This window comes from Narcine bancroftii, chromosome 4 (genome assembly GCF_036971445.1).
Source record: "Narcine bancroftii isolate sNarBan1 chromosome 4, sNarBan1.hap1, whole genome shotgun sequence".
NCBI classification, from domain to species: Eukaryota; Metazoa; Chordata; class Chondrichthyes; order Torpediniformes; family Narcinidae; genus Narcine; species Narcine bancroftii.
The window spans coordinates 87,472,664-87,500,001 of NC_091472.1; the positions used below are offsets into that span (position 1 = coordinate 87,472,664).

Consider the following 27,338-nt stretch of genomic DNA (forward strand, 5'->3'; position numbering starts at 1 on the left):
ACCAGCCCCACGTGCGGCCGAGCCCACTGACGCCACAGCTCCCAAACCGTGCCGTGGGCCTCCGCAGGTTAACAGCTGCCTCCTTCAAACCGATCTGCCACGGCGCATGCGCTAACGGTCCACCGGTCCTCGATTCGGTCGGGGTTCCCTGCCACTTATCCCTCAATCGGGCTTCCATCCTCGCAAGACAAATGTAAAACAAATGCACAACATCATCTTAATGGCGATTGTGTTCGCACGTGTCTGGTTAAATTGACGCTTGATTTCTACATGAAAATCAAGGGCCGCTTCTGAGTTGACAAGAAAATACAATTAAATGATGGCCTCTCTTTTCATTCGGACGAACCAAGAGAGATGGGGAAGGATTTGGGTTGGATTGGGAAGGAGGGAATGCGGCGGACAGCCCGGAGACGCAAGGACCCCTGTCGCTGCCTGACCCACTACGCCATGGCGAGCGGCTGCTGCCCCTGACGGTGAGTCGTGACCGGACCGGCTGCGTGGCTCCATCTGGGCCTTCCACTGCTGTACCGCCCATGTACTGATCTGTATGATGAAGGGCAGCTGCCCCCCGCCCCCCCCCCCCACCACCGCACCGCGATTAAAGAAAATGGTGGGAGAACGAGGTTGCTCTGTCTCTCTCCAAGGTGACTTGGTCACCTTGCACCTCCACGACACGAGCTGCAGGGGAAGGGGGAGTTCAACAACTCGGGGTCGAGTGCCTTGCACAAACGAGCTGGAGAAACTCAGTGGGTCACGCAGCATCCAGAGTCAGTCGACGTTTTGGGCCTGAGCCCTTCATCGGTCCGGGCGAGACGCGTCCAAAGGCCCAGGACCAAAACGTTGGTTAACATTTACTTTCTATGGATGGGGAGTTTCTTCAGCATGTGTGTGCATTGCAGTGTCATGTGAACTTGGAATTTACATTCTGAGTGGAGGAATAGTTGAAGCTTTAGCTTTAAGGATGTTCATGGACTGGTAAATTGTAATAGTTTGATTTGTGTTGTGGTTAGATTGCTACTATTTCGCCACCCCCCTTCCCCGGTCCCACTGGGATTCCTTGAGGCCTGATTGCCACAGTCTTGGGGGGAAAAGGCAACACCTCCACTGGCTCTGAGGAACTCCTGGTTCTTCAAAGAAGAGGAGCATTCGGGATGGCTTGGAGTGCTTGTGTCAGAAACACATTAAAGGCCATTGTCAGCGGTTCAAGGCCATAATCACAAGCTACTCATCCGTTTGCCCAATAGGGCAGCATCATGTGTTTTATTTACGTATACAAAAGTGCAATGGACAGATGTGCCAAAATGTTGCTGCAGCCTCAGTTTCATAATATACACCATCAACATCAGTATAAATTAATTTATCATAATCTGCCATGAATCAGGGAGACAAGTATAAAAGGGTGGTTATGAAACATCAGTTACGCAACAAGAATACTATTGTCAATAGAATAATGCAGCACAGGAACAGGCTCTTCAATCCACATGCCTGTGTCGTACTTGATGTCCAATACAAACTAAAAATCTGCTGCTTGCACTTGGTAGATATTCCTCTATCCTCTTTATATTCACGTTTCTGGGGAAGCCTCTAAAATGTCACTGTTATACCTACTTCCAACACTAATCTTGACAGCCTGTTCTTGGCACCTTACATCATCCTTCAACTTTATTCCCCTCACATTAAACATGTGTCCTCCAGTGTGATGCTTTTGCCCAGGGGGAAAGATTCTAAATGGTCACCTTATCAATGCCTCTCATGATTTTATAAACCCTTATCCACCTCCTTTGCTCCAGGGAAACAACACCAGTTTGTCAAATCTCTCATCTTGTTGTCTAAACCAGGTATCATCCTGGTAAACCTCTTCTGCACTCTTTCCAAAGCTTTTGTATCCTTCTGGTAATGGGGTGACTAGAATTGTACAGAGTATTCTATGTACACCTTATCCAAAGTTTTGAATATCTGCATGACCTCCTTTTATACTCAACGCCCTGTCCAAAGCATGCCATGCAGCTTCATTACCACCATACTTGCATGGTCACTTTCAATGTTTCTATAGTTTAGGTAGAGCTTTTGGTAGTTCAGGGAGATTCAAGATCCTGATAACTGTTGGAGGGGAAAATAGTTTGTGAGCCCAAAGATGCTAGACTTCAGACCTTGCTCTATTTTGCCTGACAGTAGCAGTGAGAAGAGATTGTAACCAGGGTGCTGGTATCCTTTATGATGCTGGTTGCCTTCTTGAGCAATGCTTCACATGTATACCTTAAATGGTACACAGTCAGTGCCTGTGTTCTTAGCTAGTTTTGCCACTTTCTGCAATCATCTGCATTTCTGTCCCCATGAGCTTTCAGATCAGGTTATGATGCAACCAGTTGGTATACTTTCCATAATATACCTATAGAAATTTGATGGAGTAATTGACAACATGCTGAATCTTCTCAAATCTCTTTGATTGGTGTGCCTTTATGGTTGCCTCAATATGCTGGTTCCAGGAGATGTCCTCTGATATGCATGGAAGAGTCTGTTCATTGATGTCACCAGACACCTCAGATCCAGAGATCTGAGCATTGATCAAGTCATCAATGAACTTCAATGAATGTTTGAGGAGGAGGAGAAGGAGAAAATCAACAACAGTAAATTGGTCCATGAGTGGTGACTTGGCCTCAGGTGGAAGCTTCTTAAGTCATAATCACCAGACATTTTGACAACTGATCATGTCAACTACTTCTAATAAATGGCTCTTGTAAACAAACATTTTAAAACGTGAATATTTTTAAAAAGGAAAAATGTTTAAACATGCAAGTGAAATAAATTATTTAGATATTAATTAAATGCAGAATGAAAACAAACCACTTGCCTGCCCTTAACTTTTCATCCAGTAACCCTATTCAATGAATAAGATGCTTTGGCATGAAGCTCAGGGGCTAGATTTGTTTAAACCCCAGTTCGGCTGTCATGTATTGTGCGCTGAGTCCATCGGAATGCACAGAAGTTGAAGACATGCTGATTTTTCCATAGGTTTTTAGTAAGATATTTTACACTCAATAAATAACATCAAACTTCAATAAGTAGCAATGTGGATTGCTAGCTGACTACAGAAGAGAAAGCAAGAGTAGGACAAAAATATATGGTAGCTCTTCATGGTACAAGGTAATGAAGTTGCAGAAAGAGGCTCACCAGGGCCAAAAAAAAAATCTGCTGGAGGATCTCCATAGGTCAAGCAACATCTGTGGGAAAATCTCTTCAGCTGATGGGTGACCTTTAAAATGAAGAAATGTTTTGATAGATTGGGTGCCAAGGGCATGCTTCCACTTGTATGGAAATCCATAGTTATTTTCCTAAAATAATCAAAATAAAATGTAAAGATAAGCTTGAAGAAATTTTTACTGAAAGAGTGGTGGGAAGGTAAACTTTAAAACTAGGGAGAATGATTGAAGCAAAGATTATTGATTCATTTAAGGGAAGATTGGACAAGCATGTAAGGAAGAATGAGTAAATAGTCTGATAAATTTAGCTCAAGTTGAAGAACAGGAGACTTGAGTATATCATAAAAGCGAACGCAGACTGGGGCAAGCACCCTGTCTATGTCTTTGCAATCTGTTTTATTGTTCTATGGATTCTTGTGTATTTAAAAGGAAATGTTCCTTTTGTTGTCTTCTATCAGATGTGAAATTACATTGCAGCAATACAAAACTGGTAGATTTGGAGATCTGGCCATACCTTTCAAAGAGTGTATTGACCTCTGATGAGATTTGCAAGAACACATGGTGAACAAGTTTTAAATTGGATGGAGAGATAAACCAATTGCTTAGCATTATTGGCTGAGTTCACAAGTGATGAATGCTTAAAATTAAAAAAATTCCTTGTTCTTTAACTGTAGCTTAACCAATCTGCTACCTATACCTTTGCTCATTCACCAGCCCGATTCCTTTCCATTGATCATAAACATTCATGGGTAGGTATTTGGCTGAAGCTTTGCTGGATATATGACTACATGTCCATTTTTCTCCATGTTACATGATGAAGGGAAAGAGTACTAATTGGATGGTCGAGAAACAAATGGCATGGTTAATGCAAAGCTGTTACAGAACCCGCGATCAGGACCGGGGTTCAAATCCTGCGCTGTCTGTAAGGAGTTTGTGTGTTCTACCCATGTCTGTATGGGTTTCTTCCCACCATTCAAAACATACTAGGGGGTGTAGGTTAATTGTGTATAATTGGGCAGCACAGGCTGGTGACCTGTTACCATGCTGCATGTCTAAATTTAAATATAATTTAAAATAAAATTTAATTTAAAAAAAATTAAAGTAAAACAACTACAGCTAATTGTGCATGGTTCAGAAACATCCAGGTATTATGAATTGTGCATTTGTAGTTTTTAAAAAAAACATTGTGAGGCTATTTTAAGTGGAATATTTCTATGTGCAGAAATCTGGACAATAGGACTTTATGAAGCGGGTTCTTCAAAGGAATAAAAGGAAGTACCTTTGAGGGAACAAGGGAGAAAAATTTTCAGTCTTTAAGGCCTTATGTAAACAAAGTGCTTTTGTAATAGTTCTATTTAAATTGTTTTGTGTTTTACTTTGTTGTAAGTGTGAAATCCATCATTTTAGACACATTCTCTTCTGTTCCTTTATCTTGTGATCTTCCACTGGGGAGAAGGCTGAAAGATGTGAAAGCATGCACCAACAGGTTTAAAGACAGTTTCTACCCCTCAGCCATCAGATTCTTGAATGAACCCCATAACAGGGCCACCATGCTGTCTTTGCTTGGTGGTAATTGATCTTTCTTTTTCATTGCAATTCAGCACTGTGCAATTGGGCTTGTTACACAGCTGTATGAATGTTAGAAATGCATGTTAGTCTGCTTACAGAAGAACCTTTCTCACTGTATTCCGTATTTTGTGATAAATGCACTTAAAGTGCATTTAATAGTAAGATGGACAAGTATACAAGAGATAAAAGCATTGAAGAATATGGTGATATGGAAGGGAAGAGACTGGGTATAAATATTAGCATGGAATGATGCACCAACTGGTCTGTTGCTATTCTGTACATTTTGTTCTTTAGGTGTTAAGTAGTTTTAAGTGTAATATTATGAACTTTTTAAAGTAAAAGCTTTAAACTGGTGTTGATATCTTAATTGAACAAAATTTTATTTGTAGGTGATTGTTTAACCATCATGAGCCTAAAATCTGTTTGGAAAAACTATAGATTTTTAATTGTTATGGGAACAAGTCTTGCAATGATTCATTGGGGATGGTATAACGTTAAGTCTAGTGAAACTTTCAAGAACAAAAACGAAGGCTATATTCCAGAACCTGGAATTGGAACACACTTCATGCAACAGGAAAGCCAACCTGAAAGAAAGAAGTAACTGGATGCATTAGGTAATATATTTCATTAATTACAAAATATCATTTTTATTTCAGAATGTATAAATAGGCTAATATTATAAATTAAAATAATACAGAAATAAAAAATATAATTTTGAAATAGCACTGTAACTTCCTAGTTATTGCTTCTGTTTTTACAAATTGTGCACTATTACATAAGAGTAGCTTTTTTTTAAATACACTTCAGTTTGTTCTTGATGATGGTTATGAGGAATATCAATGACCAAATGTGGCCCATCATAACAGATGATTAAAGTAATTTGGAAGCCATAGAAAAATATTTTTTATTAAAAATGCACATTTACAGCTCTCCACAAGTTAAATAAATAGCTTTAATAACTTCGACAAAGGTTTGTGCTTTTGCTCCAATTGAAAATGTACAGGCACAAAACTGGAAGTTGTTATCTCTCAAGCATTTAATTATGCTGTTAGAAGTAGTACAATTGATGTTCTACATATGAACATTTGAGTAATAATTAACTTGGTAAATTGGATATAATTTTTTTAAATTTTAAATATAGACTTGCAGCATGGTAACAGGCCATTTTGGCCCACGAGCCCATGCTGCCCAATTACACCTGATTGACCAACATCAGTATGTTTTTTGAACAGTGGGAAGAAACTGGAGACCCAGGGAACACCCACACAGATATGGGAAGCACATGCAAAGTCCTTACAGACAGTGAACCCTGGGATTCGAACCCTGGTCCCAAGAACTGGCACTGTAAAAGTGTTCCGCTAACTGCTACACCAACCGGCCCCCCCCCAGAATAGGCTCAGGAATAAGAGGCAAAAACTGGTTGTGGAAAATATAATTTTGTAATTCAAGTAGATGGGTCCTGAAGGAGTCAGCATTATGACAATTAGAATTTTTAAATATAAATATTTGGTCTGGGATATATGAAGTTTTAGATAATACAGACTTTGGCAATCCAATAAGTAATGAGCATAAGAGCAGAATTCAATATAGTACATGAAATAAGATAGCTTAAAAGCTAAGATGTGTGGAAATTATACTATCTAAATGGTGATCGTTTTTACAGGATTATAAAAATAGAGCACTTTTTCAGATTTCTGATGGAGATATTAATATACAATAGCTGTAACAAAAGTGTATGAGGTTCTTTGCTTCATAAAATTATACAGTGGGATAAACCTTTGCTGATCTGTAACAGCACAGTAACAGTTACTTTTGGCCTAAAAGCCTGCACTGCCTAACTACACTATGTTACCAATTAACCTACTAACTCTGTACGTCTTTGGAGTGTGTGAGAAAACCGGAACACTCTGAGGAGTCCCACGCAGTAATGGGAAGAACATACAAACTCCTTCCAGACAGTGGTGGATTAGAATCCAGTGAGCTGGCATTGTAATAACGTGCTATCCTTGCTACCCCCAACTTGTGGGCACTAAAAGGATGTCAGAACATTTGAGAGGGAACAGAGGCTTGACCTGAAGGTATGAGGGTTGAGGAAGTGTGGTTATAGGGAGATGAGATTCTACTCCATAGAGAAGGCATAGGGAGGCAAATAGAGAAATTAAAAATTCTGACTGTTTACTATTTTTGATAGAGCAAATAAGAATAAACTTTTTCTTGTTTCCTCTGGAAATTTGATGGTTTACCAAATATACAATGCCCTCATAATGTTTGGAACAAAGACATTCTTTTTCCTTTATTTACCACTGTGTCCACAGTTTTACATTTGTTATCAAAGAATTCACATGTAATTAAAGTGCACATTTCAGATTTCATTCAAGGTTATCTGTAGACATTTTGATTTGACCATGTAGAAATTACAGCACTTTTTACCCATAGTCCCCTCATTTCAGGGCCCAATAATGTTTGGGACATTTGGCTTCACAGGTGTTTGTGAATACTCCGGTGTTTTTAACTGCTTCATTGGTGCCGGTCTAAGAGAGATCGGCTCACTTCTAAGCTTTTGATCACCATTGGAGATTGTAGTTACCTTTTTTCAACATTGGGTCCAGAACTGTTGAAGAAGCCATTATGAGGCTGAAAAACAAGAATTAAAGAGTAAAACATCACCAAAACCTTGGGATTACCAAAATCAAAGAATCACAGACACTTTGACTTTTTCTTGCATTATTTTTTATTTATTTTGTAGGGTAGTTTATATAAATGTTTGCACTGTGATTCTGCCGCAAAACAATGAATTTTGTGACATGTTCATGACAATAAATTCTGATTCTATTCTAGCTCTCTTATACCTGGACCAATGAAGCAATTGAATATACCCAAGTAATCAGAAATACCTGTGAAGGGAAATGTTCCAAACATTATAGTGTCCTGAAATGAGGGGACTATGTCTGAAAAAAGTGCTGTAATTTTTACATGGTCAAACCAAAATGTATACAAATAATCTTGAATATAATCTGGAATGTGCACATTAATTGCATGTGAATTGTTTAATGACAAATGTAAAACTGTGAAGCACAGTGGCAAATAAAGGAAAAAGAGTGTCTTTATTCCAAACATTATGGAGGGCACTGTAGCTTTAAAATAATTGGCACTAAAGCTAAAGAGGAAGTAAAAAAAAATCCCACAAAGAGACCTGGATGCTCTCTCTCAAACGTTATGATTTTCAGATTTCTTAGCAAATTGGGGGATAATAACATGGGGCAAATAATGTTTCTAAATTAGAAACACTTTCAAAAGCTAGTGGAGATATGATGAGAAAATGCTGAAATCTTGATTGATTGTACTGAACATGTTTCATTCATGCAGATTCTGATTGCTGGTCATTTTGAATTACAGAGAGCCATAATTTACAAAATTTCCTTACAAAATCCTGATAAAAGAATGAAGAACAGAAGGTGGTTACGACAAAACTGGCTTCTCGTGGCAGCACTGTCCTTATTTGGGATTCATTCAGTCACATACCTGATGCAGAAATTTGTAAAAAAATCAACGCAATTCCATTCAGAACTGAAGAAAAAGAGTGATGATAATTAATCCAGAAACATCATGTGGGATATGTCTCCAACAGTGTTTCCAGAGTTTGTCATCCAGTTTGATTAACTTTTGAAATGTACTTATAGAAATTGCTAATAATTTTTCATGATTCTTATAATTTGGCTGGCCTGTGCAGCAATCATGTAAGCATTATGCTTATTAATTAGAATTCAAATGTTGTATGAAAACTTTAGTTTTCTCCTGAAAATAAAAGTTCTTCAACACAGTTTTCAGTCTTTGAACCCTTTGCTCCACCTGAGTCATGTCCCACATCGTATCTAAAGTATCATCCAAGTGTAGTTCTGGACACGTGAATGGCAATGTACTTTGTCAAGCACTTTCCGTTGTCAGAAGAATTGTGGAGTCATGTTATGGCCCATTTGGTAGACTAAAACTAATTCATAATGCTGTTGGAGGCAATGTTCTAACCACATCACACTCCTCTGTCGTTTTGGGTAATCTTTCGGTGTCCTCTCCTGTGATAAAGCTGCTTATAGCTTCTATGTTGAATCACATTTCTCGATTTACTGATTCTGGACTATTTGCTACAATTCTATGCTGTAATTTGGCTGAATGTGCAAAACAACTTGATGTACCCAGCAGTCGTCTTGTCAGAATTCAAAAAGATCTTCTGGATATCTGCATCAACTATCTAAATTCTGAAGACTGTAGCTGCAGAATACAAATAGATTTTACTAACACAAAGACTTTGCTTTCACTTGTTCGGACGATGGTAAATAAGCCTGCTTGTATGTTGACCATCAATGAAGCTGACTACATCAGTTCCTTAGTGTTAAAGGCATTCTTTCATACAATTCCATCAGTAATTGGAGATAATGTATCGTTGGGAAAGATGCTGATTATTCCTATTGAGGGACAAAATGTTACTGACTCGTGTGTACTATCTGGAATCCTTATAGAAATATTTGCATCTCATTCAATGACAATTGATACAACAAAATTGACTTTTGGTTGTATTAAAATTGCGATATTTAATGTCTCCATGTCCGGAGATGTTGTTGATGGTGGGAATGGACATTGGGAGCTGACATCAGGTTTCTGCCCAGAAGATGAGTCACTTGTACAACTGTTGAAAGTGGGAAAACAGCTAGTTTGTGATAAAGTTCATCTTGTGGTCTGCCAGAAAGTAATTCATCCAGTTCTGAAACAGTACCTCCTGGAGCAACATGTAATAGTGGAAGATCGCCTCGGATTTGCCCTAATGGAGCCTTTGATTCAAATGACAGGTAAAAAATGCTATGCATAATTGTGCTAATGTATCTAAAGATAATAAGATATTATACACATGTTCTTTGAGTGAAAAAGATCAAAATGTTAGGTTTAATGAGCACATTGTTCATGTGTCTTGAATTCACAAGGATGGCATGTTTAAGGGATGGTCAGTGTGTGCACACAAGCTGAATGGAAATCTGTCACCAAAATGATGGTTGTCTTGGATCTGTATGCATTCAGCCATCAGAGTAATTTACAGAAGGTTTGTTTTCCTATCTGTGTCGCAAAAGTTCAATTTTGCTCTTTTTTTAGTAAATAAAAGAGCAAAAGATATAGAAAGAATGAAAATTGTCCTTTTATAGCATCTTTATTACTTCAAGATTACCTAAATCAATGGAGAGCCAATTACATACATTTGAAGAGCTGTCACTTCTGCAGAAAATGCAGCAGTCAATTTTCATTTAGCTGAGCAAATACTAATATTCAGATGATGCATTTTAATGACCTTGGTTGAGAAATAAACACCTTTAAAGCATTAGCAACATCAACTGCGATTTAATGTATTTATATTTTGTAACACATAATATATTCTCAAAATATTTAAGTGCACATTCCAAGATAATTGTTTGTCTATACTGCTTTGTACTTGATACTTTCTCAGTTTCCACCCAGTGTTGATGCCAAAAATACAGATGCCTAACCTTTTGTTTGGCATCCTCCAAAAACCGGCACTTTTTTCAGTATATGATATCTGCTCATCGAAGATGGAGTTTGGCACCAAACTTGACGCAACGTGACCTTCGCTCAACTCCCGTGTATCCCGTCACTTTCTGCATTGATAATTTGGGATAATAAGTGGCCTTTCATGGCATATGCCATCACTAATTAGTGTGATTATTACTTTAAAAGAGCAACTCCTTGTCGGGCTCCATTGCTGATTAGTGCAATCGTTACTTTTATAAGAGTTCCTCCCTTTCGAGCATCATCGCCACCTGCCCTCCCAGTCAACACTACCAGTTGGAAGCCTCCGTGAAGGCTATGAACATGGCAAAGAGAGCTGCAGAGTCCCCTATGGGTAGTAGTGAGATGCAGAAAAGGAAGTGTCTTTAACGATTGCAGAAGCTCGATAGTGGAGTATCTGTGTGTTGTCTAACGGAAGATTATGGTGTGGGATCATCCACCATGTATGATATGATTTGAGCAAAGTTTTACAGTGAGAGTGATGGCCACATGCTGACGAATAAAAGGAAAACTGCATCGGGCAAAAGCCAAATATTGTTGGAGTGCTTATTGAGTGGGTGTGGCAATGCAGAAGTATGCCACTGACTGGTCTGCTCATAATGAAATGAGTTTGAAAATTCCATGAAGAACTGATCCTTGAGGATGAGTGTGAATATTCACATGGTTGGCTGCAAAATTTTAAGATGGCTGAGCCAGGTTTATTTTGAAGTTTTACTTTAAAACATTTTTTAAATGTTAGTGATATTATGGTCTTTATTTAAATTAATTTAGCACCTCGCACCCTCTGTTTTGAGAGATTTTTTTTGCATGATTTTGAAACATCACATTTGCTTAAAGGGACCACCATTTTAAAATGATTCAAAAATCCAAAAGATTCCGAACAACGGCATGTATCTGGTCCTGACAATTCCGGATAAAAGGTTAGGCACCTGTACCAAGCTAACCATGTTCGCAGCTCATAACTCCCATGACCAGCAGATATCTTAGGAGCTGGCTTTAATGTTCCAAATATGAGAAATTAATCTAAATATTTGAGTTTGTATGTTCTTTGTGTCTACATGTGTTTGCTCCTATTCTTCAAAAACATACTGGGATTAATTGGTGCATTTGGGGGGGGACACATGCTTGTGGGCCAGAAATGCTTGTTCTTTGTTGCATGTGTAAATTAAACACTAGAGAAATCTTTGGGTTCAGCTTTGTGTGTGTAGGTATTTTGCTAATGTCTGTTTAATTTTTTCTGTAATTGTAAGAAACTTGCTACTCAATAACACCATGTCATATAGCTATGCAAATGTATTTTGCTGGTATAGAAATTGAAACTGGTTGCAATTTTGTAGGCAAATCGGATGGCCAATTATGCACAAATAGTATTCCCAAAATTAGCTAGATTATTGTATTGGCTTAAAAGCCCAGAGCCCAAGCAAACTAGCAGGATCTTTTCTATCACCCAGAGGGATTTTGATTTCATAGCTCAGCTCAAAACTACTGCTTCAGCATTCCTTAAACCTGGTTTCATGTGCTGGTTAGCATTTATCTATGTTTACTTAGTCTAACCATTCTTGAAAACTATTGCTAGTTCATCTCTTTTACCATCCCATGCATTATTTCTATTCAAAAGACATATTTTCTATAATGGAATGCCTAGAGTGGAAAATTAATACAACTCAATTCAGCGGAGATGTTGAGCAAGTTTGGCATTTTGTTCTTTACACTGAAAAACAGTAAGTGCAAATATCTCTGTGTAGCCTTTTCTACATTCACTGTAATCAGTGCAGAGCACTATTTCTCTGACCCTCTACTTAGATTCTTGCTTTTTCAAATGTTATCTCTTCTGCTTTCTCTCAAAATAACATTTTTAAAAATTTTCTGCCACCTATTTGGTCATTGATAACTTAGCTTATACCTTTCTCAAGCCTTTCATCATTTTCCATAAACCAATTTGTAATTTACAGCAAATTATATTTTTGACCAATTTTTAAATTCATTGTTGCAGTAAAAAAAAGAGCAAATCTAGGGTAGGCTCCATGGACAATTTTGCAATGTCTCGATAATTTGAGAAATATCCTTTTAAATCAAACCTTCAACTGCACACACCAGTTTTTGTGGCAGTAATTGATTGGGACTCTTCCATTTTCGACAAGTCAACCTCATGCAAGTTACAACAAATGTTAAAAGAAATGATGACCAAAACTTGCAGACAAATGTGCTTTAAATTGAACAGGTAAAACATAGAGCAATACAGCACAGGAACAGGGCCTTCAGCCCATGTGGCTGTGCTGAACATATTGCCCAATTTATGCTGAAACTTTGCTGCCTGTACATGACCCATATGCCTATAACATTGTATCTATCTAGAACAGTTATTCTCACCCTTTCAGCTCTGGGCCCCTAAGGACTCTGCTCAACGTTTATGTAACCATATAACAGTTACAGGACAGAAACAGGCCATCTCGGCCCCTCTTGTCTGTACCGCTTTAAGTGATCTCCTTTAGTCCCATTTACCTGCACCATGCCCATATCCCTCCAATCCCTTCCCTGCACCCCCTTCCCTGTGAAATAAGTTTAGTTCTTCCATATTTTTATCCTACTGACTGCATAAAAATATATTTTGTTAAAAAAATCATGATTTCAGTCTGTGAGTTCCCCTTTAAATATGCTATGGCCTATTGATAATGGCTGATGAGGAAGTTTCCAAAATGATAGTTTTGTATCTGATTTGGTAATCAAATGTGGATATTGTTAGAAGGGCAAGAAGGCATCAGACTCTGCTGCTGTACCTATCAGGGTACTGAAAATATGTGCCAAACAACTAGCTGGAGTTTTCACAGCCATTTTCAATCTCTCACTGCGACAGTCAGAGGTTCCTATCTGTTTTAAAAGAAAATCAATTGTTCCAGTGCCCAAGAAGAGCAGAAGGCAACATCTCACTGACAATCAACATGGCCTCACCTCAAGGCTGTGTGCTTAGCCCACTGCTCTATTTGCTCTACACCCAGGACTGTGGCTAGGTACAAATCAAATGCCACCTCCAAATTTGCCAATGACACCACAGTCATCAGCAGAATCACAGGCGGCAATAGTGAAGTGTACAGGAGGGAGATGGATCACCTAATTGAGGGTGTAACAGCAGCAACATCTTTGCACTCAATCTTAGCTAAAACTAAGGAAAAGATTGTGGACTTCAGGAGGGGGACTCAGGAGAACATGAACTAGTCCTCATTGTTCAGGGTTAGCAATGGAAAGCATTATACTTTAAATTCCTGGGTATTAACATCTCTAAAGATCTGTCCTCCATGTCAGTGCAATTACAAAGAAGGGTCACCAGCAACTAATGTACATGATGTGAGGAGTGTGAAGAGATTTGGTAAGTCACCAAAGACTTGCAAATTTCTACAGGTGCACCATGGAAAGCATTTTGACTGGCTGCAACACTGATAAGAAGGTGCCAATCCACAGGACAGAAAAAAGACCATCATGGGCATTAGTCTCTCTATGATTAACATCTTTAATAGGCAGTGTCTCGAGAAAGCAACCTCTATCATCAAGGACCCTCACCACCCAGCCATGCCCTTTTCTCACTGCTACCTTCAGGAAGGAGGTACAGGAGCCTGAAAAGACACACCCAACATTACAAAAACAGCATTTTCCCCTCCACCATCCAATTTCTGAATGGACAATGAACTGCAGACACACTTCTCTTTCTGCATTAATTATTTTTAAATATTGTATTTACAGAACAATTTATTGCAATTCTGCACCTATAATGCACAATACCACTGCCACAAAACAACAAATTTCATGATGTGTTCATGGCATTAAACCTGATTCTAATTATATAAATAATTTGAGATTATTTACTTGGTTACAGGATATTCATCAAATTTACGGCCTGCGGGAAGAAGCTATTTCTCAAACTGGCAGTCCTGATTTTGATGCTCCTGTACCACTACCTTGATGGTAGTGGGTCAAAGATACCGTGCTGCATGGAAAGGTTCCTTAATAATTCTTTGAACCCTATATAAGCAACTAATCTGGTAAATGTCATCAATAGAGAAAGGGAGTCCCCAGTGATCTCCTTGGCCTTTTTTATGATACTCTGTTGACTTCCAGACCAATACTTTGCAACTGTCGTACCACACAATGATGATGCCAGTCAGGACCCTCTCAATTGTGCTCCTGTAAGATATTGTCAAGATGAGGGCTGTGATGTCATCATGGACATCATTGCTCACTCCATCAAGGACATCTACAAGAAGTGATGTCTTAAGAAAGTAGCCTCTATCCTTAAGGATCCTCACCACCCAAGCCTTGCCCTCTTCCTATTGCTGCCATTACGAAGGAGGTACAGGAGTTGGAAGATGAACATCCAGTGGCACAGAAACAGTTCTTCCCCCCTGCCATCAGATTTCTGAATGGACAATGACCCACAGACACTACCTCACTTTCTCTTTTTAATTATTTTAAAATTAATTTATAGCAATATTTGCACCTTTTTAATGCTTCCACAAAACAAATTTCATGACATGTTCATGACAATTTTTATTCTGATTATTGCCTTTTATCCTTAAAAAAATGCTGTGGAGTTTATTTCTCTAATTATTCATAGTGGTTGGTAATGTCTGATCGATCTGGTAGGTTAGGTTGTTTTGTCCATGCTATGATGAAACAGAATTACATACAGGTCAGACCATTTAAAAGGCATTTGTAAACCAGAAAATTCTTGCTTTACAAAAAGTAGTTGTTGGTAGTTCCATGGTCACCATTACAGTTATCAGCCCTTTAATTTCATTTGGGATTTATTTAAATAACTGGGCTTAATATGAGCTGCTTTATGCTAATGAATGCCAAAGGAATTTGTCTATATTTTGTATATATTCTATGTACATATGCACTGAAATTATTTCTTCCTGTAGTAGAAAAGTACTTTGTAAAAAAAATCAACTTCAGCAGTACGCTTTAAATTCACAAACAGATAATAAACACAAATTATAGATCGATAATAAATATTCACAATTACCATCATGCAGTAAATAAAAAGTGGCATTACAATAGTGCAGACTATCCTCTTGTGGTGTCGCAGCAGTCCAGATTAGTTAACAAGAGAGGTTCGAGAGACTGATAGATGTTGGAAAGGAGCTGGCTTCAGGCTGCTGTACTTTCTATCCGAGGGTACCTTTGAAAGGAGGTTGTGGCCAGGGTGATAGGGATCCTTTATGATGTTGACTGCATTCTTCATTGATCACCTCGTATAGATGTCTTCAGTGGCTAGGAGGTCAGAGCCTGTGATGGACCTGGCTTTGTTTGCTTCCTTCTGCCTTCCAGACTGTGTTGCATCCAGTCTATACTTTCCATTGTGTACTTGTGAAAATTTGACAGAGTATTCAATGACAAATTTCAAGTAGCAATTTTATTCAACACTGAAGTGACACACAACTTCAAATGATGAAATATTAGTATTTGTGGACACAAAAGACTGCAGTTACTGGAATCTGGAGCAAACACAAACTGTTAGAGAAACTCAGCAAGTCAAGGAATAACCTGTTTGGGAGGAGAAGGGGTGGTAAGTAATTGTCCAAGTTTCATTTAAGACCTGCATCAGACTGAGAGTGGAGAGGGAAGATAGCCAGTACAAAGGGGTGAAATCAGGACTGGTGGATGATAGGTGGACTGAGGGATGAAGAATGATGGGCAGATGTAGCTGGTGGGTAGGGAGGGGAGGTGTTGGGAAAGCAGGTCAGTGATAGGTGAAAGAAGACAAAAAGAGGCAGATGCAGCCAGGTACTCAAAGGGGAGGGCGAAGAGACAGCTTCTGTGGGGTGGTAGGCAGAAGTACAAAGCAACAGTGCTGATATTTAATGGGAAGATGATATCAGGTGAAACCAAAGATTTTTATTCTAGGCTAAGCCATCTGTTCAAAGTTCCTTTAAAGGAAAGGAAAAGAAGCTGTTGAATTAATCACCATTGTTTGTGTACAACTTAGTTTTTTCCCCCACAATAAATGGAATTGTGAATATTTATTGTCCATTTTTATATCTTGGCATATTATGGTAATTTAATTTGTACTTTTGTATTGGTGTATCTTGCATGCCTGTGTGATTGCAGCAAGTAAGAATTTCAATGAAACTGTACAGTGTACTTGTGTATATGAAATGAATTCTCATCTCATCTGTTTGCTTAAGCTCCTATTTCTTACAGCAGTACAGCCTACAGAGAAAGTAATAAGTATATCCAGAATTCTACTGTCAGGAAAATATATGGGACAAATTAAATAGAAGAGTTGGATGTATTTCAAACTCCAATAGCTCCATGCTAAATGGCTTATAAAATGAAAAATGGAATGAAATGTCACAACACATTACCTCCGCAGTATCACATGTACTAATTAGTGACATCCTTATTTATATTGCTTTTTTTAATCATAGTTGTGTGGCAGCTCACCACAAGGTAGGCAAAACACCCCTGCTTGTAAGCCACGCGGTGGGGCAGCCAGCCAAAATGGTGGCGTTGGGGGGTTTTCCCTCCTTCCAGCTCGGGGCTGAGAAACCCACACATGGGGACCACGTGATGCCCAGGTAACGTCAACGCCCTCCAGTGCAATTCTCAGCCAGGTCTTGAGCTCAACCCATCTGGTTGTGTGTGTTATTGCAGGAGCAGTGTAGCCGCCACTACAGTTGCACAATTATTTGAAAATGATTTTTTTTAAATTATGGCACTGCAAGGAATTCTGGATTCCAAAATGGTTTGCCTGCAGAAAGCAGAGGGTAGTAGTAAATGGAATATATTCTGCTGGGAGGTCAGTGACTAGTGGAGTACTGCAGGGATCTGTTCTGGGACCCCTGCTCATTATGATTTTTATAAATTACCTGGAGAAAGAAGTAGAGGGATGGGTCATTGAGTTTGCAGATGACACGAAGGTTGGAGGTGTTGTGGATAGTGTAGAAAGTTGCCATAGGTTACAACAGGATATAGATGGGTTGCAAGGTTGGCAGAGAAGTGGCAGATGGAGTTCAATCTGGTTAAGTGTGAAATGATGCATTTGGAAAGTCAAACTTTAAGGATGAATACATGATTAATGGCAAGATTCTTAACAGTGGGCAAGTACTGAGGGACCTTGGGCTCCAAATCCATAGATCTCTCAAGGCTGCCAAGCAGGTTGATAAGGTAGTTAAGAAGGCTTACAATATTCTGGACTTCATTAATAGGGAATTGAGTTCAAGAGTAGTGCAGTAATGTTGCAGCTCTATTAAACTTTGGTTAGACTACATTTGGAATATTGTGTTCAATTCCAGTTGCCTCATAACAGGAATGACGTGGAAGCTATGGAGAGGGTGAAGAGGAGATTTACCAGGTTGTGTCTTATAATGCAAAATTAATAGACCTAGGGCTTTCCTCTTTGGAGCAAAGAAGGGTGAAAGGTGACTTGATGGAAGTCTACAAGATTATGAGAGGCAAGAGGACATCTACAAGGTGAGGGAGGAAAGTTTAGGGGAGACATCATGGGTAATTTTTTTAAAAAACAGAATAATGTAATGTATTCACTATATTGACCATAGTTATTTGAATTTAATTCCTGTGATGACAATGTTATAAGGTCTAAGTCTAAAAAAAATGAATTGCCAGTAGCATACGTGATTGAACCTGACATATAAATAAATTCTTATTCCTGCAAATAAGAGGAAGAAAGTTGTCAGGTGTCAAAATGTTAAGGCACATCTCAGCAGTATTGATTCTTTAAACGTAATAATTTTGGTAATTTTTGGGGGGAAAATTTATTTGGCTTTCTTTTCGAACCTTTGCACATCTGGCATCAATCTCCTCATAACTATGCATTCAAATAAACTGTTATAGCATCTGAAAAATGTTGCAGATATAATCATCCATCATATTTCATCTATCCTTCATCCAGATATATAATTCAGTCTTTTTTTTGCATTGGATATGAAATAATGTTGATTAATTACACTCTTTTAAAAAGTTGATCATTGGTTATTTGTATTCATTCTCTGTTACAGACATAAACATGAAGCCTGCCAATGCTGAAAAACTGGAGCAACACACAAAGTGGAGCACAAGAGGAACTCAGCAGGTCAGCCAGCATCTGTGGAAAACACTGAGAAGTCATCAAACTCTGATGATGGTTTTTTTGGCCTGCAATGACGACTGTCTATTGCTTTACACAGGTGCTGCTTGACCACTGAGCTCCTCCAGCACTTTGAGTTGCTCTCTATGTTACTTCAATATTTTGCAGTATGATTTTTTAAATTGTTACACATTATTTGAAAATTTGTAAGGATTGTTATCAATTTACTTCAGATGTAATATTTCTAATGTTGTGAATTTTACATTTGTAACAACAAAACCATTTGTATTTTTTGCCCCCTTTGAATTTATTAGGTGCACAGCCTATTAGTTCATATTATCATCCCATTTCACCCAGCTGCTATGGCAACATTAAGAATCTGTCAATTATGAAGTGTGGTTTGAAACAATTCCTGCATCTCGTTCCAAATGAGGGGAAGCCTATATGTAGCTTATTACTATGCAATCGAAATGAATCTGGAATGAACGAGCTGAAGGTAGGCTAAGTCTTCTCAACACTATGATGCTTCCCCCGATATCAGCTATCTTTATAATTTTCCATAGCATGGTATAAGGAGCATTCATTACAAAACTCCTCACCAGAATGTTAACCAGAAACTCAAGTTTGAAACTAAAAATTCTAATTTTGCTTTCCAAATGCATTTTTATTTTCTTAATTGTGTGTATAATATGAAGGATATACATGGAAATTATGTTCCTATAGCAGTAAATCAATGAGGCAAGGGGATGTCAAAAGATAGAGAAATAGGTCTTATCAACATGAAAATATTTTTTTAAACTTTGAATTGAGACTACTCTTGATAACTTGTTTTAATCTTTGAATTGAGATGACTCTTGATAACTTGTTTTAATCTTTGAATTGAGACGACTCTTGATTACTTGTTTTAATCCTTGAATTGAGACTACTCTTGATTACTTGTTTTAATCTTTGAATTGAGACTCTTCTTGATTACTTGTTTTAATCTTTGAATTGAGACAACTCTTGATTACTTGTTTTAATCCTTGAATTGAGATGACTCTTGATTACTTGTTTTAATCCTTGAATTGAGACTACTCTTGATTACTTGTTTTAATCCTTGAATTGAGACTACTCTTGATTACTTGTTTTAATCTTTGAATTGAGACTACTCTTGATTACTTTTTTTATCCTTGAATTGAGACTACTCTTGATTAATTTTTTAATCTTTGAATTGAGACTACTCGTGATTACTTGCTTTAATCTTTGAATTAAGACGACTCTTGATTACTTTTTTAATCTTTGAATTGTGACTACTCCTGATTACTTTTTTTAATCTTTGAATTGAGACGATTCTTGATTACTTGTTTTAATCCTTGAATTGAGACTACTCTTGATTACTTGTTTTAATCTTTGAATTGAGACTACTCTTGATAACTTGTTTTAATCTTTGAATTGAGACGATTCTTGATTACTTGTTTTAATCCTTGAATTGAGACTACTCTTGATTACTTGTTTTAATCTTTGAATTGAGACTACTCGTGATTACTTGTTTTAATCTTTGAATTGAGACTACTCTTGATTACTTGTTTTAATCCTTGAATTGAGACTACTCTTGATTACTTGTTTTAATCCTTGAATTGAGACTACTCTTGATTACTTGTTTTAATCTTTGAATTGAGACGACTCTTCATTACTTTTTTAATCTTTGAATTGTGACTACTCCTGATTACTTTTTTTAATTTTTGAATTGAGACGATTCTTGATTACTTGTTTTAATCCTTGAATTGAGACTACTCTTGATTACCTTTTTTAATCTTTGAATTGAGACTACTCTTGATTACTTGTTTTAATCCTTGAATTGAGACTACTCTTGATTACTTTTTTAATCTTTGAATTGAGACTACTCTTGATTACTTGTTTTTATTCTTGAATTGAGACTACTCTTGAATAATTTTTTAATCTTTGAATTGAGACTACTCTTGATTACTTTTTAAATCTTTGAATTGTGACTACTCTTGATTATTTGTTTTAATCCTTGAATTGAGATTACTCTTGATTACTTGTTTTAATCCTTGAATTGAGACTTGTTAGGTCTGCTTTGTTCATGAATGAGTGAGACAAACACCAGACTGAGTCGAAATCAGGGTTCTTTGTTCTTTATTACCGGATTGTAACACTTGCGACTAAACATGTTAGTCGGAGAATGCATTCTGCCGTTATCAGCAAAATGGTGATTATTTATACCCTTGGATACATGCTTAGAACATCATCATATCATTACTTGTCCAATGACTAAAACTGTTGCTATCCTTTCCCAGCTAGCTTCCTGCCTCTCAATCCATCAATGTCTCTCTTATCTTGTAAGTACAAGGATGCATTTACATCTTGTTACAGCCCTGTACATTCCCATCTCATGATGTTTTACCTAACAGGAGTACAAGGACACTTCCCCTTCTTGTTACTGCCCTGTACAGGGTAACTCCCGACACATTCCCATCTCATGATGTTTTACCTGACAGACTACTCTTGATTACTTGTTTTAATCTTTGAATTGAGGCTACTCTTGATTACTTGTTTTAATCTTTGAATTGAGACTACTCTTGATTACTTTTTTAATCTTTGAATTGAGACTACTCTTGATTACTTGTTTTAATCCTTGAATTGAGGCTACTCTTGATTACTTGTTTTAATCTTTGAATTGAGACTACTCTTGATTACTTGTTTTAATCTTTGAATTGAGACTACTCTTGATTACTTTTTTAATCTTTGAATTGAGACTACTCTTGATAACTTGTTTTAATCTTTGAATTGAGACGATTCTTGATTACTTGTTTTAATCCTTGAATTGAGACTACTCTTGATTACTTGTTTTAATCTTTGAATTGAGACTACTCGTGATTACTTGTTTTAATCTTTGAATTGAGACTACTCTTGATTACTTGTTTTAATCTTTGAATTGAGACGACTCTTGATTACTTTTTTAATCTTTGAATTGTGACTACTCCTGATTACTTTTTTTAATTTTTGAATTGAGACGATTCTTGATTACTTGTTTTAATCCTTGAATTGAGACTAGTCTTGATTACCTTTTTTAATCTTTGAATTGAGACTACTCTTGATTACTTGTTTTAATCCTTGAATTGAGACGAGTCTTGATTACTTTTTTAATCTTTGAATTGTGACTACTGCTGATTACTTTTTTTAATCTTTGAATTGAGACAACTCTTGATTACTTGTTTTAATCCTTGAATTGAGACTTCTCTTGATTACTTGTTTTAATCCTTGAATTGAGACTACTCTTGATTACCTTTTTAAATCTTTGAATTGAGACTACTCTTGATTACTTGTTTTAATCTTTGAATTGAGACTACTCTTGATTACTTATTTTAATCCTTGAATTTAGACTACCCTTGATTACTTTTTTAATCTTTGAATTGAGACTACTCTTGATTTCTTGTTTTCATCCTTGAATTGAGACTACTCTTGATTACTTTTTTTAATCTTTGAATTGAGACTACTCTTGATTACTTGTTTTTATCGTTGAATTGAGACTACTCTTGAATAATTTTTTAATCTTTGAATTGAGACTACTCTTGATTACTTTTTAAATCTTTGAATTGTGACTACTCTTGATTACTGGTTTTAATCTTTGAATTGAGACTACTCTTGATTACTTATTTTAATCCTTGAATTTAGACTACTCTTGATTACTTTTTTAATCTTTGAATTGAGACTACTCTTGATTACTTTTTAAATCTTTGAATTGTGACTACTCTTGATTACTTGTTTTAATCCTTGAATTGAGACTACTCTTGATTACTTGTTTTAATCCTTGAATTGAGACTACTCTTGATTACTTGTTTTAATCTTTGAATTGAGGCTACTCTTGATTACTTGTTTTAATCTTTGAATTGAGACTACTCTTGATTACTTTTTTAATCTTTGAATTGAGACTACTATTGATTACTTGTTTTAATCCTTGAATTGAGGCTACTCTTGATTACTTGTTTTAATCTTTGAATTGAGACTACTCTTGATTACTTTTTTAATCTTTGAATTGAGACTACTCTTGATTACTTTTTTAATCTTTGAATTGAGACTACTCTTGATTACTTGTTTTCATCCTTAAATTGAGACTACTCTTGATTACTTTTTTAATCTTTGAATTGAGACTACTCTTGATTACTTGTTTTTATCCTTGAATTGAGACTACTCTTGAATAATTTTTTAATCTTTGAATTGAGACTACTCTTGATTACTTTTTAAATCTTTGAATTGTGACTACTCTTGATTACTTGTATTACTTGTTTTAATCCTTGAATTTAGACTACTCTTGATTACTTGTTTTAATCCTTGAATTTAGACTACTCTTGATTACTTGTTTTAATCCTTGAATTGAGACTACTCTTGATTACTTGTTTTAATCTTTGAATTGAGGCTACTCTTGATTACTTGTTTTAATCTTTGAATTGAGACTACTCTTGATTACTTTTTTAATCTTTGAATTGAGACTACTCTTGATTACTTGTTTTAATCCTTGAATTGAGACTACTCTTACTTGTTTTAATCTTTGAATTGAGACTACTCTTGATTACTTTTTTAATCTTTGAATTGAGACTACTCTTGATTACTTGTTTTTATCCTTGAATTGAGACTACTCTTGAATAATTTTTTAATCTTTGAATTGAGACTACTCTTGAATAATTTTTTATTCTTTGAATTGAGACTACTCTTGATTACTTTTTAAATCGTTGAATTGTGACTACTCTTGATTACTTGTTTTAATCCTTGCATTGAGACTACTCTTGATTACTTGTTTTAATCCTTGAATTGAGACTACTCTTGATTACTTGTTTTAATCTTTGAATTGAGGCTACTCTTGATTACTTGTTTTAATCTTTGAATTGAGACTACTCTTGATTACTTGTTTTAATCTTTGAATTGAGACTACTCTTGATTACTTGTTTTAATCCTTGAATTGAGACTACTCTTGATTACTTGTTTTATTCTTTGAATTGAGACTACTCTTGATTACTTGTTTTAATCTTTGAATTGAGACTACTCTTGATTACTTGTTTTAATCCTTGAATTGAGACTACTCTTGATTACTTGTTTTATTCTTTGAATTGAGACTACTCTTGATTACTTTTTAAATCTTTGAATTGTTACTACTCTTGATTACTTGTTTTAATCCTTGAATTGAGACTACTCTTGATTACTTGTTTTAATCCTTGAATTGAGACTACTCTTGATTACTTGTTTTAATCCTTGAATTGAGACTACTCTTGATTACTTGTTTTAATCTTTGAATTGTTACTACTCTTGATTACTTGTTTTAATCCTTGAATTGAGACTACTCTTGATTACTTTTTTTAATCTTTGAATTGAGACTACTCTTGATTACTTGTTTTAATCCTTGAATTGAGACTACTCTTGATTACTTGTTTTAATCTTTGAATTGAGGCTACTCTTGATTACTTGTTTTAATCTTTGAATTGAGACTACTCTTGATTACTTGTTTTAATCTTTGAATTGAGACTACTCTTGATTACTTGTTTTAATCCTTGAATTGAGACTACTCTTGATTACTTGTTTTATTCTTTGAATTGAGACTACTCTTGATTACTTGTTTTAATCTTTGAATTGAGACTACTCTTGATTACTTTTTTTAATCTTTGAATTGAGACTACTCTTGATTACTTGTTTTAATCTTTGAATTGAGACTACTCTTGATTACTTGTTTTAATCCTTGAATTGAGACTACTCTTGATTACTTGTTTTATTCTTTGAATTGAGACTACTCTTGATTACTTGTTTTAATCCTTGAATTGAGACTACTCTTGATTACTTGTTTTAATCTTTGAATTGAGGCTACTCTTGATTACTTGTTTTAATCTTTGAATTGAGACTACTCTTGATTACTTGTTTTAATCTTTGAATTGAGACTACTCTTGATTACTTGTTTTAATCCTTGAATTGAGACTACTCTTGATTACTTGTTTTATTCTTTGAATTGAGACTACTCTTGATTACTTGTTTTAATCTTTGAATTGAGACTACTCTTGATTACTTGTTTTAATCCTTGAATTGAGACTACTCTTGATTACTTGTTTTATTCTTTGAATTGAGACTACTCTTGATTACTTGTTTTAATCCTTGAATTGAGACTACTCTTGATTACTTTTTTTAATCTTTGAATTGAGACTACTCTTGATTACTTGTTTTATTCTTTGAATTGAGACTACTCTTGATTACTTGTTTTAATCCTTGAATTGAGACTACTCTTGATTACTTTTTTTAATCTTTGAATTGAGACTACTCTTGATTACTTGTTTTATTCTTTGAATTGAGACTACTCTTGATTACTTGTTTTAATCCTTGAATTGAGACTACTCTTGATTACTTGTTTTAATCTTTGAATTGAGACTACTCTTGATTACTTGTTTTATTCTTTGAATTGAGACTACTCTTGATTACTTGTTTTAATCCTTGAATTGAGACTACTCTTGATTACTTTTTTTAATCTTTGAATTGAGACTACTCTTGATTACTTGTTTTAATCCTTGAATTGAGACTACTCTTGATTACTTGTTTTAATCTTTGAATTGAGGCTACTCTTGATTACTTGTTTTAATCTTTGAATTGAGACTACTCTTGATTACTTGTTTTAATCTTTGAATTGAGACTACTCTTGATTACTTGTTTTAATCCTTGAATTGAGACTACTCTTGATTACTTGTTTTATTCTTTGAATTGAGACTACTCTTGATTACTTGTTTTAATCTTTGAATTGAGACTACTCTTGATTACTTGTTTTAATCCTTGAATTGAGACTACTCTTGATTACTTGTTTTATTCTTTGAATTGAGACTACTCTTGATTACTTTTTAAATCTTTGAATTGTTACTACTCTTGATTACTTGTTTTAATCCTTGAATTGAGACTACTCTTGATTACTTGTTTTAATCCTTGAATTGAGACTACTCTTGATTACTTGTTTTAATCCTTGAATTGAGACTACTCTTGATTACTTGTTTTAATCTTTGAATTGTTACTACTCTTGATTACTTGTTTTAATCCTTGAATTGAGACTACTCTTGATTACTTTTTTTAATCTTTGAATTGAGACTACTCTTGATTACTTGTTTTAATCCTTGAATTGAGACTACTCTTACTTTTTTAAATCTTTGAATTGAGACTACTCTTGATTACTTGTTTTAATCTTTGACTTGAGACTGCTCTTGATTACTTGTTTTAATCCTTGAATTGAGACTACTCTTGATTACTTGTTTTAATCCTTGAATTGAGACTACTCTTGATTACTTTTTTAAATCTTTGAATTGAGATTACTCTTGATTCCTTTTTTAAATCTTTGAATTGAAACTACTCTTGATTCTTTTTTTAAATCTTTGAATTGAGACTACTCTTGATTCCTTTTTTAAATCTTTGAATTGAGACTACTCTTGATTCCTTTTTTAAATCTTTGAATTGAGACTACTCTTGATTACTTTTTTTAATCCTTGAATTCAGACTACTCTTGATTACTTTTTAAATCTTTGAATTGTTACTACTCTTGATTACTTGTTTTAATCCTTGAATTGAGACTACTCTTGATTACTTCTTTTAATCTTTGAATTGAGACTACTCTTGATTACTTGTTTTATCCTTGAATTGAGACTACTCTTACTTTTTTAAATCTTTGAATTGAGACTACTCTTGATTACTTGTTTTAATCTTTGACTTGAGACTGCTCTTGATTACTTGTTTTAATCCTTGAATTGAGACTACTCTTGATTACTTGTTTTAATCCTTGAATTGAGACTACTCTTGATTACTTTTTTTAATCTTTGAATTGAGACTACTCTTGATTACTTGTTTTAATCCTTGAATTGAGACTACTCTTGATTCCTTTTTTAAATCTTTGAATTGAGACTACTCTTGATTCCTTTTTTAAATCTTTGAATTGAGACTACTCTTGATTACTTTTTTTAATCTTTGAATTTAGACTACTCTTGATTACTTGTTTTAATCCTTGAATTGAGACTACTCTTGATTCCTTTTTTAAATCTTTGAATTGAAACTACTCTTGATTCCTTTTTTAAATCTTTGAATTGAGACTACTCTTGATTCCTTTTTTAAATCTTTGAATTGAGACTACTCTTGATTACTTTTTTTAATCCTTGAATTGAGACTACTCTTGATTCCTTTTTTAAATCTTTGAATTGAAACTACTCTTGATTCCTTTTTTAAATCTTTGAATTGAGACTACTCTTGATTCCTTTTTTAAATCTTTGAATTGAGACTACTCTTGATTACTTGTTTTAATCTTTGACTTGAGACTGCTCTTGATTACTTGTTTTAATCCTTGAATTGAGACTACTCTTGATTCCTTTTTTAAATCTTTGAATTGAGACTACTCTTGATTACTTTTTTTAATCCTTGAATTGAGACTACTCTTGATTCCTTTTTTAAATCTTTGAATTGAAACTACTCTTGATTCCTTTTTTAAATCTTTGAATTGAGACTACTCTTGATTCCTTTTTTAAATCTTTGAATTGAGACTACTCTTGATTCCTTTTTTAAATCTTTGAATTTAGACTACTCTTGATTACTTGTTTTAATCCTTGAATTGAGACTACTCTTGATTCCTTTTTTAAATCTTTGAATTGAAACTACTCTTGATTCCTTTTTTAAATCTTTGAATTGAGACTACTCTTGATTCCTTTTTTAAATCTTTGAATTGAGACTACTCTTGATTACTTTTTTAAATCTTTGAATTGAGACTACTCTTGATTACTTTTTTTAATCCTTGAATTGAGACTACTCTTGATTACTTGTTTTAATCCTTGAATTGAGACTACTCTTGATTACTTTTTTTAATCTTTGAATTGAGACTACTCTTGATTACTTGTTTTAATCCTTGAATTGAGACTACTCTTGAT

General features: G+C 35.4%; 3 protein-coding genes across 9 annotated transcripts in view; 2 read left to right on the forward strand and 1 right to left on the reverse strand.

The window, feature by feature from the left end:
* slx4ip (SLX4 interacting protein) overlaps positions 1-453 on the reverse strand; it is a 179,824-nt gene extending 179,371 nt beyond the window's left edge. For 2 of the 6 annotated variants that reach the window (XM_069931867.1, XM_069931865.1), the window contains exon 1: positions 3-453. The gene's annotated coding sequence lies outside the window, so the exon portion shown is untranslated. The remainder of the gene's footprint in view (positions 1-2) is intronic. The other 4 variants (XM_069931859.1, XM_069931861.1, XM_069931864.1 and 1 more) reach the window with 3 other exon arrangements.
* On the forward strand, positions 53-8,589 carry LOC138760783 (uncharacterized). 2 transcript variants are annotated; one of them, XM_069931870.1, is made up of 2 exons: positions 53-473; positions 8,166-8,589. In XM_069931870.1, exon 2 carries the CDS (start codon positions 8,211-8,213, stop codon positions 8,361-8,363), a length of 153 nt encoding a protein of 50 aa, XP_069787971.1. In that variant the 5' UTR covers positions 53-473; positions 8,166-8,210; the 3' UTR covers positions 8,364-8,589. The 2 variants fall into 2 exon arrangements, with proteins under 2 accessions (XP_069787971.1, XP_069787970.1); XM_069931869.1 differs by lacking the exon at positions 53-473 and adding an exon at positions 5,292-5,383.
* A 23-nt stretch (positions 8,590-8,612) lies between these two features.
* Positions 8,613-27,338, forward strand: part of mkks (MKKS centrosomal shuttling protein) — a 28,210-nt gene continuing 9,484 nt past the window's right edge. Inside the window, exons 1-2 of the mRNA XM_069931858.1 lie at positions 8,613-9,610; positions 18,732-18,913. Coding sequence (XP_069787959.1) covers positions 8,626-9,610; positions 18,732-18,913 — 1,167 coding nt within the window. The 5' untranslated portion in view covers positions 8,613-8,625. The remainder of the gene's footprint in view (positions 9,611-18,731; positions 18,914-27,338) is intronic.

Coding starts and splice junctions, on each gene's coding strand:
- LOC138760783 (XM_069931870.1), top strand. CDS start 8,211: ATGAAGAACAGAAGGTGGTTACGACAAAACTGGCTTCTCGTGGCAGCA.